Below are 13,984 nucleotides of genomic sequence, written 5' to 3'. Positions count from 1 at the left end.
CATAACAACAATAATAAACAAATCAGGAATCAAGAGCATTTAATAAAAGCAGATCTTGCTTCCCTTGTCAAGCAGAAGAGGGAGACAGGAAGAGGAATTCTCTCTCTGTGTGTCCATTCTTCAGGCTGTCCATGCAAGTGTCAAACATGCTGTCTCCACCTTCCCCTGGTAGCCTCAGGGGTTTCCATGCTCACACGTGGCTCTTTTGCTCATAGGGTCTCCCTGATGCTAGCGCTCTGTGGAGAGAATAAGGAATTAGAGAGAAATGCTATCAAGGCAGAGGCACCGTTCAACCACCTCTCCTTCCCTCAGTGATACTGCTTAGACCAGGGATAGGGGACCTGTGGCCCTCCAGGTGCTCAGTCCCAGCCAATGGGGCCAGTGATGAGGGCTGATGGGAGATGGAGTCCCAACAGCAACTGGGGGGCACCACACTGGCTACCCATGGCGTACACAGCCTCTTGTTGAACCCAAGCACACAACCCAGCTTTCCCTTCTTCATTTTGTCACCTAGCACCAATGTGTCATCTCACTGTCGTGTTGTGACCCAGCTAGGTCTATCTACAGCAGCACCCAAGATCATGCAGAAGGGCTGGTCTTTTTCTCCCATGGTTCTTTCTACAGCACAAGGGTTCGCCATTCCGCCATTTTAGGATGGAAAACGGCTTGCACTTTTATGTCCTGGAACACACAAACACACATACCTTCTTGCAATTTCTTCCCTGCCACCAACCCATTCTGCTGCCAGGCACACGTACCTCGGACTGTGAGGTGGGCTTTAGAACGGGCCTTGCCAATAGTAACTTTCACCATCCCACTCATGCCAGGGCTTGTCTGGCAGAGCCTCAGCCTGTGGATATGCCCCATGCTCTCCATGCGCACTTGTGAGCCAGGCTGCAAGTCTTCTCCATTGAGACTCCACTGCGGGCTGCATGCCGGGGGAGCAGAGATTTCGCACTCAAACCGAGCCTCTGCGGGAGCCACCACATCTACATTCTGCAATGCTCGCACCACCTGGATCCCATCAGCTGCAGGGGCAGAGAACAACACCAGTTTCCCATGTGACACACAGCAGCCTGCCTGTCCGCCTACAGTGGCTCTGCCTGCTCTTCATTATTATCCCCTCTACCCCTGGCTGGCAGACAACTTCATGCCAAACCCACAGTACTGTTTGCCAGCTCCCCTCTGGGCCCACCCATCTCCGCCCCTCTGTAGTTCTTCATGGTACTTGCATGTTCCCCCTGACCTTCCACCAGCAGACGGGCCGTGGAGCGGTCATCCAGTGCATCGCAGGTATACAGGCCCTCATCTGCAGGCTCAACGCTGTGGATAACGAGGGTTCGGTAGCAGTCCAAGTTGCAGATTTCGTATTTGTGGCCAGCAAAGATCTCTGTGTCCTCACGGAACCAGCGCACTCGGCCACGAGACTGAGACACTGTGCATTCCAGCGTGGCTTTGTGCCGTGCGAGCACAGTCTTGTCCCTCAGCGGCTTCACAATGCGGATGGGCAGCGCTATGGAAGCAGCAGACACATGCACAAGTTCCAGTCCCTCCAGAGATGGTTGGATCAAAGGCAACCTCCAAAGAGGCTCAAGCTGGCTAGGGATGGAGCCTCAAACCCCACACAGGCACTGACCTTTGTCTTTTGCTAGATACGATACATGCCCAGCAACCTCCTAACATGCAATCCTACCATTCATCAACACACAAGTTGTGTGTTCCCGTAAGTTGATACCAACTCATACATCCATCCATACATCCATAGATCTTCCTAGATACAGGCCTGCATACCCAGACTCCCCACATCACATACACACTTTCCTACCACATCTGCTAATCCCAGCCCATTCTTCCCACCTGCCTATATTTAGAGTTCTTTATTCCATTTATGTTGCAGAGTATATAGGCTGAAAAATGTAGAAGATGTGGCAGAAAGTATCTTATGGTTGGTCAGGTTGAGATTATGCTCATAACCACGTGTAATGGAAATCTCTCTATATAATAGTACAGGCAGTGACCCAGAGTAACAGAGACCTCCATTTATCAAAACACTGTGAATCCATAACATGCATTGAGTGGCCACACACTTCTCCTGCAATGGTAAATCACATCGATCCATGCCTATCATTGCAATCCATTCTCACATGATAGCTGAGGGCCAATGATGAAGCAGCTCCCTTACCCTCCACTTCCAGGCGGGCTTCAGAAGCAGCTGCCTTCGCCACAAAGCGGACCTGGCCCGAATCCTCAGGACGGACACAGCACAGGAGCAGAAAGTGCCGGGTTCCTGTCAAAGACATGAGGAATGCCAACATTCTTAAGGGGGCAGGAGGGTTTCTGCTGCCAGCCCCAGGGAGGACAGGTGTGTGTTGCAATGGTGGTAACTGGAACTCCAGATGCTACACATATCAGCTGTGCTGCTTATTGAGGTAACTACTGGTATGTGTGTGATCCTATACTCAAGATCTGCAGGCTGATGTGCTTTAGAAAGTGGTGGAAGCTTCCAAGGTGTGTTTCTCAATTTTCCCCACTGAACTTGCTGACAGCCCTTTGATCCTTGGTTTCCAAACGTTTTGGGAGTTGAATGGACTTCCGGAATGGATTACGTTGAAAAACCAAGGTTCCACTGTACTCCTACCACAGCCAGGCCAACACCCTTGGCTGCACAACGTCACATTAGTCTCAGGCTGTAAGGGATTTCCTTTCCATGGACTTCAAGTGTGACAAGGGAGGGGAATAGCTGCCCAGCCCCACACACCTCCTGCCCCACCCATGTTGGTGTGGCAGTACACAGGATACAATGTAAGCCTGCAGCCTGTCCCACCACCACCAGTATATAAATGTCATGCAGGCAGACAACAGCTCAAATGAGCCTAGGCATGTCTTTTTCTAGCCTCATGTCATGCACAATTAGAGCTTCCCAGAAGGAACTCTGGGGCTAGGAAACACTCTGATAGGGTCTTCAATTCTGCCCCACCCATGTCCTTTGTCACATGTCATATCTGAACTGTCCAGTTCTGACACCCTTCTCCTCCGTGTCTTCCACACAGCTGGAGGCACCCACTCCCACATTTAGGTAAGCATTCTGTCGGCAAAGGCCAGGCAATTCACTCTAACCATTGCAAACACTGATCAAACACTCCTGAGCACTTTTTCCTTGGTGTCTCATGTTACGACAGTTACATAGCTCATTCGGGAAGAGAATCAGCATGCATGGGGAAGGTGGTTGCCCGCAGAGAGCTATGGAGTGGAATGGAAGCAAACTTCAGTCAAGAAATTGGCTCATGGTAAGCAGACAGGAAGGCCTGTACGGATGGCAAAAATGCCTCTCGCTGCCTGGACTCTGCAATGTGGGGAGCAAAAATGCTGACAAGGCCTTAGTCAAGCTAAGACAGTACGCCAGTCCAGAGGAGATACAAAGATTTGTTACTCCATTTGGCTAGCAGCACTAGACGACCTTCACAATTCTCCCTTGAGAATACATCAGTCCCATAAAACAATGGTAAACTGTTTCTGCAGATGTCTGCCCTGTGACTTGCCAGTTATGAATACAGAAGAGATTTTTTTTGTGAGGAAAAAGTGAGGTGATAACAAACAATAAATCAAAAGGCAGAACATTTGGGGTGTCAATGGTGGATCAAAAAGAGATTGTGCTTAGTGCTACAGCTCACTTCTTTATTTTATTTTGTTATACTTCATTTCATTTCAATTTATGTTTAGCTTAGCACCAGTTTGCTAATATGCCTTTGCTTATTCTGGGGCCTTGGGAACCCAGTTTACCCTCTCGCCTTCTCTTTGAGAGAAGAAAGGATTTCTTACTTTGAACTGTCCCTTCTTCAGTTTTGAAGAAATATTATACTGTAATAATATTCCCCTAAACTAGCCCTTTGGGTCTGGATTTCTGGCTCACAAGCAATCTTGAGCAGATTTAATTTTTAGCAGTTTTTAATATACAGTTTTCTTATTTAATTTTTCCTTGTTTCCTGGTGAGGGTTAAATGTCAGAATTTTGTTCCTCAGTCTTTCCCCTCCACTTAGATTCTTCTGAATCCTACCAATCGGATCCATCTTCCAAATCTCCCCTAAGCCCACAGTAACTTGTTCCTTTGAGGCCCTGCTTGGATAGGTAGATATACTTTCATTTCTCTTTTCTTAACACAGTATGTAGGCCGTAAGTACTAGGTAACAGCATTAGCTTGAACTGGTCTGGTGAGAGTTTTAGGTGACAAATCAAAGTAGAGTTGATTTAAGTTTTACATGCCACAATTTTTGTTTGCCATAGTTGTTCCATCAGATTTTTAAATATATTTTTCTTCTGTCTAAGTAGAGCTAAATTTAAAAGGTAAATTTTTATTAATCCTAACACAACATAGAACAATTATTTCACTTTGGGGCTTCAGACTGCATATTCATATCCTTCCCCCCCCCCCCATGTAATCATTGTATTTTATTGTATTGTATTGCATTGTTTACACTGTTCTTTATATTATCCTTTCCTTCTCAAGGTTCATTAATATATTATGTGCTTTTAATTTCTCTTTAATATTCTTTATGCTTACACATTCTGCTGATGCACTTCAAATACATTTCCTGGACTCATTTCAGGCTCTGGTATCTGGCCACAACCTTTTTGCCAACTGGGGCAAATTAAGGACTCTGCTTTCAGAAAGCAGCACAGATGCATGAAGCGGAACAAGCTGTCGCTATACACAGAGTTCCACTGCTACCCCCAAAGGGGCTTAAAGTCAGGATGCGCTCTTTCTCTCCTCCAGTGGTGGGGAGGCTGAGGCATGATCGCTGCCTGGGCACTCAAGTGGCACCACTCTCTTAACTGCTCACAAGCAACACATGGAGACCCTGAGACTATGTCCTCCAGTCATTGCTATCTTCTTGGGCCACCCTTTACTCTCAACGGGCTGTTTTCCTATTGCTAAAGGATCTTTCCCACACACCCTGAATTTGAACCAGGAACCTCCAACCTGTTAAACATGAGCTGTTCCACCTAGCTAGGGCTCCTCCTGCAGCTCTTGCACTCGTGGTACCTAGGAACGGGTGTGAGGTCTGGAGGAATGCAAGTGCTGCATGATGTGTCCAATTGCTGCATCATGGTTAGGAAGCTGTTCTTTGTTGTCTGGGTTTGAGTGCCAGGAATTCCCTCTCTGATATATTTTGTTTTAAACCGATGAAGATATACATTCTATGGGTGGAACTCAATGTTGCGCTAATACAATTGTTCCATCAGTAGAAGCACTGCAGCTTGCCAGACAGAATAAGTTCCCTCCCTGCCTCCTGCTCTACCAATTTGGGGTGGGGGTCAGCAGGGGGTGGAGAGGAAACATCATGGCACTAGTGGGACTCATTGGCTTGGCTCCTGCTGGCACAGCTGTTTAGTTGAATCTGGCCATAAGTGTCTCCCAGGAATATTGTATGCAACAAACAAGAGACCCAAGTAGTGCAATCCAAATGGTATCAGTATATTTCCTAATACAAATATACATCCATATGTGCTTGTGGAGTGAATACTGACAACTCATATGTCTTATAGAAGCAGAGTTGGTGACAAGATGACACAGTGAGCTTGAAGAAGTGCACCTGATGTAACTATCTTGCAAAGACTAGTGCTTAGCAGTAATTCAAGCTGGAATTTGACAAAGAACTTTCTGCCAAGGAATTAGAGCCGTCAATTATTCACAGGGGCGTCATTGAAACAGACTTTTTAGCCATGTTCTGTTGTGAGGAGTCATAGTATTAATTTAGTTAGACTCTTTTACATGGTCATATGCCTGCATTAGGTAAAATACAGATGCAATCTGGATATACTACTCAGTTGTTATATACAGTAGATTTGCTTTTAAAACCAGGCATCCTAAAGCTGAGTGGGGATAAGTTGCTCCCTTCCCCTTGCTGGGGCTCAAAAATCCCTTCTGGTTCCAAAACTTTTGCCCTCTAGAGTGAGCCCATGGAAGGATGCTCTGGCATGTCTGTGTGTGATGATGCAGGAGGTGGACCAGGGGTATGCCTGGATCACCATGAGTCCTTTGGCTCCTTTGTGTCCAGATGAACAGTGGGTGTCATTGCTGGCACAGTCCCTGACTGGTATATCGTGCTAGTGTTTCCAGCAATGCTGGCAACATGCCTGTTGTTCTCCCACTGGTTTTCTATTTCCTTTTTTAGTATTTCCCCCTTACACTTCTCAGGCAGAGTGCATGTAGGATTCAGTGACTGGTCCAACAGCACAGCAACTATGTATGTACAGGCTCGGCATGAAGTAAGTTTATGTCAGGGACTGGCAGGGCTCTGGTGAGTGTGTGGTGGAGGCAGGAGGCCCAGGGATTAATCCAGAAGAGGAGACCAGAGATTTATGAGGTTTGGCGCTGGCCGTGAGGCAGGACCAAGGACAGGGAGAAGAGGAATAGAGATAGGCACGCAGGACATGTTGGAGGAAGAGTCTGTTCAAGTAAGGTAGGGACCAGCTGAATCCCCACCATCCCCTGCTCTGCTGCCTCTTAGAACCAGGAGAGGCTTGAAGAGGGAACAGCAGTGGCAGCTTCTGTGTAGGAGAAGCCTCAGGCTGCTCACCCCCCCCATCAGATAAGGATACATAAGCTGGGCTGGGGGGGATGTCCCACTGTTGCTGCAACTGCTCCACATGGCACAGACCTGGGGACAGATGCCTAGAGACTAGAAGCATGTGTGCATGTGCATCCAAGGCACAGTGGGAGTTGCTATAAGTGCATGTGCCTTCCTTGGCTAGGGGTCCCTAGGACAGTACAGGATTGCTTAGCCCAGGCCTTTCGACATTTGTGTGTCGGTTTGCATAAGAAATAAACGGCTGTTGCCTGGGAGCTGAACATATTTTGGAAAGCGGAGTGTCTGTTTCAATTTCCCAATTGTTAAACCACAAGATTCAGAGGCTGCAGGGGAAATTATTTCCTCCATCCCTATCTATTGCAGGGGTGCAGAACTGGATCTGCCCACCGGGTCAGATCCTGAACTCCACCACCGACCATGGGCCACTGTGACAGCGGGGACCTATCAATCAATCAATCAATCAATCACTACATCGGGTGATAAAGCTTCAAATGTAATAAGGGGGAGTATTCCTGGTTCTTCCTCTCCTCCTTTGCTGATGTGGTTTGATTTCAAGCCACACATTCAAAGGAAGATTTTTGAAATCTAGCTGTGGATGCAAAGGAAGAACATTCAGGGTAACAGAGAAAAAGGCACCAAATTCGAAAAGTGCTGACTTTTGGCTCCAAAGGACGTGCTTTGAGTGCTCTCCCAGTTCTTCCTTTTAGCTACAGCTTGAAGTTTCCCACTCCTGTCTTCATGACATCAGGTCAGGGAAAAGTAGGTGTGGTTTCCCAAAATGGCCTTGTAAGACCAACCTCTAAACGTGATAGGCATAATTAGGCCCATGGGCTAGAGGTTCCCCACAAGTGATCTGTTGCAGTGACAAATACTTTGTGGAGTATAGCTGCACAGGTGATTGGATAATGCCCACGACAAGTGACTCAGGCTCCCCCACCCCAGGCATCCTGTATTCTTTTGAAAGCGGGGCACCAATTGCTCCAACAGCCTTTCTGTACAAATAGTGCAAATCCAGCTACATGCCCCAGTTATCAATGTGCTTAAATCTGCCATTAAAATCAATGGAACAGAAATGCACTTTACATTAGTGGCAAATGCACATCTACAAATTTATCGGAGGAACACAGAAAGTTGCATTATTGCTGCATCTGGTCCGGTGTTGCTACACTGACTGGCAGCAGCTCTCCAAGGCTTCAGGCAGGGTTCTCTCCTAGCCCCACCTGGAGATACCTGAAATTGAACCTGAGACTTTTTGCATGCAAACTGTTTGTTCTGCCACAGAGCTGCAGCTTTCCCACAGATTCCTCTCACATCTCCTTTCTCTTGTGCTGGAGCACACATCTCTTCTGAAGAGGATATTCTTCTGTAGCAAAGCTATTTTATTATTAGCAAGGCTGCCACATCTTCAGGCATTACAATAGGATGGGATACTATGTGTCACTGGTGCTGGATTTGGGCTAGCATGACTTCCACATGCAGACCAAGGACCACATAGATGTCACTTTTCACAGCAGCAACCATGAGTGCTTTAACCATGGTGTGAATCTACCTTTGCAACTTGCATTACAGCTTTACTTCTCCTAGTAAGCTGAACACGGGATCAGCCATCAGGCTTGCTTCTACCCTCACCTTCCAGGGCGACTCAGATGCCATAATAAACCACAGGTATATTGTGATGGGAATGAGCCCACCCCACAGCTCTCCTCCTCCAGTGTGACAAATTATGATTAATTTTAACTATGGTTTGTTTTTGAAACAAGCCCATTTCAAATTATGGGTTCTGAAGCTAGTCTGCTTCAAGAAAACCATAGTTAAGATTAGTCAATTTAGGGTTGGGATGCAGTGCTAAATTACTGTAGTTAATTGAAATGGGAAGGAAAAACTTTCAATCTCTTCCTTGAGGCTGCGCTCGAGGAGGAGGGAATGGAGAGAGTGGCTTGTCCCCATCACAATAAACTATGGTTTATCATAAAGTCCGAATGCAGCCATTGTCTCACAATTTGACTTGTCATCAGTTGTCCCTGAGCAGCTGCAATTCTTGTTTGCCTCAACCCAAAGTTAGAGGGGATCACATCCCAGCACCACCACAAGATGGAAGGGGTTCACTTACCTTCCTGCCGTATTTTCACAATGCTGCTGACTTTGATTCTCTCCCCATCCCGGAACCATTCGCCTTTCACCTCCTCGAGTGACACCTCACACATGAAGACAGCATTCTCGTTCTCTCGCACACGCACATCCTCCAGCTCCCGCAGAATCTGAACCTGGCGTTCTACAGAGGGGGAGAAAGCCATGAAGGTGGGGCTGAGGAGCGCCTCCTACTGGGTGTCATCTGGGCTTACAGGGGTCCACAGAAAACACTGCATCTGACCTATTTCCACCCCTAACCATGGGGCTCCTTCTGGTTATTACTGGCCCAGAAAGACAGATCTTATCCAAGCAAACTTCCTTTTCATTTTCTTATCTGAAGAAGTGTGCATGCACACAAAAGCTCATACATATGACAAACTTAGTTGGTCTCTAAGGTGCTACTGGAAGGATTTTTTTTATTTTTTTATTTCGACCACGTCAGACCAACACGGCTACCTACCTGTACCTGTTCCTTTTTCATGAATTGGGTAATTTGATGAGAATCAGTAAATACATTCTCTCAGACTATAAAAAAGAGCTGGATTAGACAGAGTGCCTCCTTAGTCCAGCATCTTGCTTCCCACAATGGCCGGTCAAATGCCTTCAACAGCAGCCTCTGATCAGGGATTTTCCATTTAGTGCTGCCCTCCTGAACATCTCCCCTTGGATATACCTGCCCTTAGGTCATCATTGGAGGTCCTCCTCTTAGTGCCCCCTCCAGTCAAAGCACAGAGAAAGGCTGCAGGAGAAAGGGTCTTTTCAGTGGTGGCTCCCTGACTAGGGAATGTACTCCCCAGGGAAACCTGCCTGGCAACAACTGAGCCAATCTGATTTGGGAAATCCCATGGCACAAATCCCATAAGGGCTTGCATGTGGGACCAAATTTTTAAAAAGTTCCATATGCAAGCTGCACTTGTAGAAGAACAATTAGAAATGTGCTTTAAGGCTCCCAGTTGTTCTTTTGCAGCTGCATCTTTACCTGCCGTCATCTAATATCTAGTGTGGGACAGCTAGCCATGGCTGGGGAAAAATAGCCCCACAAGCCCAATTAGGATCCTGACAGCCCTAATTTGGCCTGTGGGCCATATTTTCCTCATGTTCTGACTTAAAGAATTCACCATTAATATTCACTTCCTCTTCCTCTACTTGGATCAAAGAGCTTACAAGTGCCTAAGGAGCTTAAGATACTACCAGGGTTTCCTAGTCTCCTAAGGGATATTTACACTCCAGACAAACTGGTTTTACATCAGTTTAATGTTCATAATGTTCATAATTTCCTCCAAAGAATCCTGGGAACTGTAGTTTTGTGAAGTGGATTGAAATTATCCCTCATTCTCTTCCCCATCGTAGAACTGGGGTTCCTGGGGTTCTCTGAGAGAATGGTTTTTAGAATCAATTTAAGTCTACGTAACTCCAGTCGTTAACTTTTCTGGCAGGAGCTGCAGTACTTAACTAGTCAGTCAAGGGTCAGGTATGCCTGGAAATTATACTGTCTGAATTAGTTGTGTGTGTGTGTGTGTGTGTGTGGCTTCCTCATTCCGGTTGTGCATGAAAAAGCTGACTGTCCTTTCTCAGGGATAAAGGACAGCACTCTGTGCTTGCCCAGAGACATCTCTATCATTATTATGGCGTCTTGAATTTCAAGAGATATCCTGACATTAAAACAGCTTTCAAAGCTGAGCCCTGCTCAGATTAAAACTTGAGAAGCTAGAGTCCCATCCTCCCCACTAATCCCCTCCAGACTCTCCTGCACAGCTTGCTTTCTACCGCAGAGCTGGGAGACATCATCACCCAACAAGTCATTCCACTTCCAGCCCAGTCCCCAGTCCTAAGAAGGGATATCCTATGCTTTTAAAGCAACCTTGACATGAGGCTGTCAAACATTTTCTTAACAAAATAAAAAAATTCCTTCCAGCAGCACCTTAAAGACCAACTAAGTTTTTTATTTTGGTATGAGCTTTCGTGTGCATGCACACCTCTTCAGAAGTTTTCTTGAAAGCTTTTAAGGAAGTAAGATTCCTCTCCTGGGCATGCTCTTCCATTGCTGAAATCCTATTATAAGTTAGAAAGATTTCCCTACAAACCCAGCACTGAATGTTTATCCTTAAGCCCGGCTTCCTGTACAAGCTGTACAAGCTTCAGGAACAAGACTCTGAGTCACCACGGTGTAGCCGATCCCAAGTCTACCTCCAAGGCACAAGAGAGGCAGCTGCCAGGAAGACGCTGCAGGGGGGTGAGTCTACAGCATATGGCAAAAGGGAACAGCAGACAACTCCCCACCCAGAGAATGTGGAGTTAGAGGGCACTTTGTATAGCCCAACCCTCTTCCTCGACCTCTGATCCCATATGCAGCCCAGGCCATTCATACCAAAGACCCTCAGCTTGGCAGAGGCACGGCAGTCACCAGCATCGCATGTGTACTCGCCCGCGTCTTCAAGGCCGCAGTGGCTGAGCTGTAGGAGGCGCCGGCGTCCCACTGAATACATGCGGCAGTTTTGCCCTGTCTGGATCTCCTCCCCATCCTAGGGCAGCCGGGGACACAGAAAAGAGAGGCTGGTTAAAGTCTGAGCAAGGCAGCGAGAAGGATGATGCCAGAGAGCAGGGATTGGGTGCTGCTCTCGGGTTCACTAAGGGCACAGTGGGGAGATGTGGAAGCGGGCATCACAGAAGCACTGGCTCACCCTGCCACAAGCCACGCTCTTCGGAAGGAAAGCCACTGCTCTTGGGAGCTCCGGGGAGCTCCAGGAGAGTTAAAGGAGGGGGCAATGCTAGAGATAGCACCCTCACCTTGTACCATTTCACCTCAGCCAGGGGCCGGGACAGCTCACACTCAAAGGTGGCTGAGCCTGTCTCAGGGATGCCCATATCCTGGGGAAAGCGCAGCATAGTAACTGGCGGCTCTGCAAGGACAGAGACAAAGGCGGGTGCAGGTGGCACAAAGATGCATTGACTTGGAGACGGAAAAGATTATTGAGACAGCATAACACTCTGCTTAGTCAAGGCAGGGCACTCCCTGCAGCCATTAACCCAAGTTCAGTGTGGAAGGCACACACTCATCCAGCTTCCTTACCTCTTGCCTCCACCACTCCCAACCTGACCCCACAGTTAGGTGCTTCGCACTTGACACAGCCCTGCAGAAACAAGGAGCTTTGGCCATTGCTCCATAGGAACATGTAAGAAGAGACCTGCTGGATCAGATGGCAAAGGCTTATCTTGCCAGCACCCCACCTCCCACATTGACCAACCAGATGCCTCTGGGAAGCCCACAAGCAGGAAATGAGGGTAACCATCCTCTCCTGCTGCCATTCCCAGCAACTGATATTCAGAGGCAAGGTGCCTCCGATACTGGAGGCAGTACGCAGCCATCATGACTAGAAGCCACTGATAGCCTCACCGCAGATGAGCTTGCCATTTTAATGCTGTCTAAGCTAGTAGTGATCACCACATATTGTGCCAGCAAATTCTGTAAGTATCAACTGAGAAGTTTAGTGTAACTGCAAGTGCTGTATTGAGTGTAAAGCAGCTCAAAGCAGTGACAGGTTGAGTGTCTTGTAGGACTAGTGCAGGGATGGGGAATCTCAGGCCCTTGAGACTCTCTCCAGGCCACCCACCCACCCACCCCTGCCACATCTCTCACAGGCCCTGCTTGGCACCTTCCTTGAATGTTCTTGCTTGGCTGGAATGTGCCCTTGAGAACTCTGATAATACCTTTTGCTTGCCTGGATGGAGGATAGAAATGGGTGTGTGAGTATGTACAGAAACTGGCCCATTATGCAGAGGCACAATTAACCCTAACTGCTCTGCCCATCTTTTTCCCTGGCTCCACCCACCACTGTCATGTGACCCCCCCCCCAAGAAGGCTACCCAGAACAGAATGCACATGGCTGAATGGAAATGATCCCCCATCCCTGAACTAGTGCATGTTGTGGTCAATGAAGGGGAGAGGTGCACATCTCCTAAAACACAGTGGATGTGCCCCAGGGGCTGTGGGAGCTGCAGCCCAAAAAATGCATTTGCTGCTTGCAGAAGAGAATATTAAACACAGTATTCTATGTGAGTTGGCACTTCTGTGTTGGTGCCGAGGATAGTGGCATTGGATGCATTTTGTTTCTGCTTTGCTTAGCTACTGAAAAGCCCAGACCCAGGGGCCCAACTGGGCAGCAAGAAGCATCATTACTGCAGTTCCAACCCCAGACAGCTGCACATGGGAAGGAAGGAAGGAAGGAAGGAAGGAAGGAAGGAAGGAAGGAAGGAAGGAAGGAAGGAAGGAAGGAAGGAAGGAAGGAAGGAAGGAAGGGGCATGCTTTCCTCACCTCAGGGGCATTCCAGGCACTATCCCTATTCACATCTCCTTCCCACTGCTTCCCCTTGACTGCCCATTCCTGCTGAACGTATTAGGTGGGGCTCATCTAGCACAAGACAATTCTGCCCTTTGCGCATGGACTGCCTTGCCCCAGTACCTTGGACAGTAAGGCGGGCACTACTTCGCACGTTGTCAGCGGTGAAGGCCACGGTCCCTGAGTCGTCCAGTGTGAGCCCCAGCAGTGTCAGGCTGTGCACAAAGCCCGTGGCGCTCACTCGGCAGGTGGAGCTTGGCTTCACACGGATGCCATCGCGTGTCCAGACCCCGGCCACGTTGGCGTGGGAGAGCTCCAGCTCAAATGTCACGGTCTCCTTTTCAAAAGTCTCCACATCCAACAGAGGTTTCCTCACCATCACCCTCCGGGCTGAAGTAGTGGGGAAAGAAGGTTAAGAGATTAGTGTAAGTTCCATTTTGGTTTTGTCAAGAAAGCAGCCTGCTCCCCAAGAATAATGGCAGCTGGCTAGGAATATTATTGATTTATTGCATTAATTCAAATGTATTTCTAAACTGCTTAATTAAAAAAAAACTACACACTACATACAATATTTTAAAAAATCCATTAAAACAAAACTACAGCCTAAAATCAATAAAACGGTATTTTAAAAACATATAAAACAGATTCAGGGGATTCATACACACAAAGTGGGCTCCAATCTTATGAGTTTTAGGGATGCCTCGGCCAAAAGGTAAGTCCTTACAAGTCGTCCTAAGCAACTGATGGTTGCTGCTTCATATATGGCAACGGTAAGGACATTTCACAGAACAGGGGCAAGAGCTGAAAATGCCTGACACAAAACAAACCTCCTCCAACAGACGTACATGCAGAGGAGCCTCCTCTGAAGATCTTAAGGTATGGTAGGTTGGTAGGGGGAGGGATGCTCCTTCAGATATTTGGGTCCGA

At 47.7% G+C, this 13,984-nt stretch overlaps 1 protein-coding gene across 7 annotated transcripts in view; it reads right to left on the bottom strand.

Moving 5' to 3' along the window:
- Positions 1-22: 22 nt before the first annotated feature.
- The window catches only part of OBSL1 (obscurin like cytoskeletal adaptor 1), a 65,771-nt gene continuing 51,809 nt past the window's right edge, over positions 23-13,984 (bottom strand). For 4 of the 7 annotated variants that reach the window (XR_004693285.2, XR_004693288.2, XR_004693287.2 and 1 more), the window contains 8 exons: positions 13,181-13,447; positions 11,508-11,620; positions 11,089-11,242; positions 8,701-8,862; positions 2,183-2,287; positions 1,247-1,513; positions 511-1,028; positions 23-236 (listed from right to left, as the gene is read on the bottom strand). Coding sequence is in view for 2 of the 7 variants with exons in the window: in XM_035126611.2 (XP_034982502.2) it covers positions 229-236; positions 759-1,028; positions 1,247-1,513; positions 2,183-2,287; positions 8,701-8,862; positions 11,089-11,242; positions 11,508-11,620; positions 13,181-13,447 (1,346 nt within the window). In the remaining 5 variants the exon portion in view is untranslated. Of the gene's footprint in view, positions 237-510; positions 1,029-1,232; positions 1,514-2,182; positions 2,288-8,700; positions 8,863-11,088; positions 11,243-11,507; positions 11,621-13,180; positions 13,448-13,984 lie in introns of those variants that run through there. The other 3 variants (XM_035126611.2, XM_035126630.2, XR_004693289.2) reach the window with 3 other exon arrangements.

The sequence above is a fragment of the Zootoca vivipara genome, chromosome 1 (assembly GCF_963506605.1).
Source record: "Zootoca vivipara chromosome 1, rZooViv1.1, whole genome shotgun sequence".
Taxonomy (NCBI): domain Eukaryota; kingdom Metazoa; phylum Chordata; class Lepidosauria; order Squamata; family Lacertidae; genus Zootoca; species Zootoca vivipara.
This window is presented reverse-complemented; position numbering and strand designations above follow the sequence as displayed.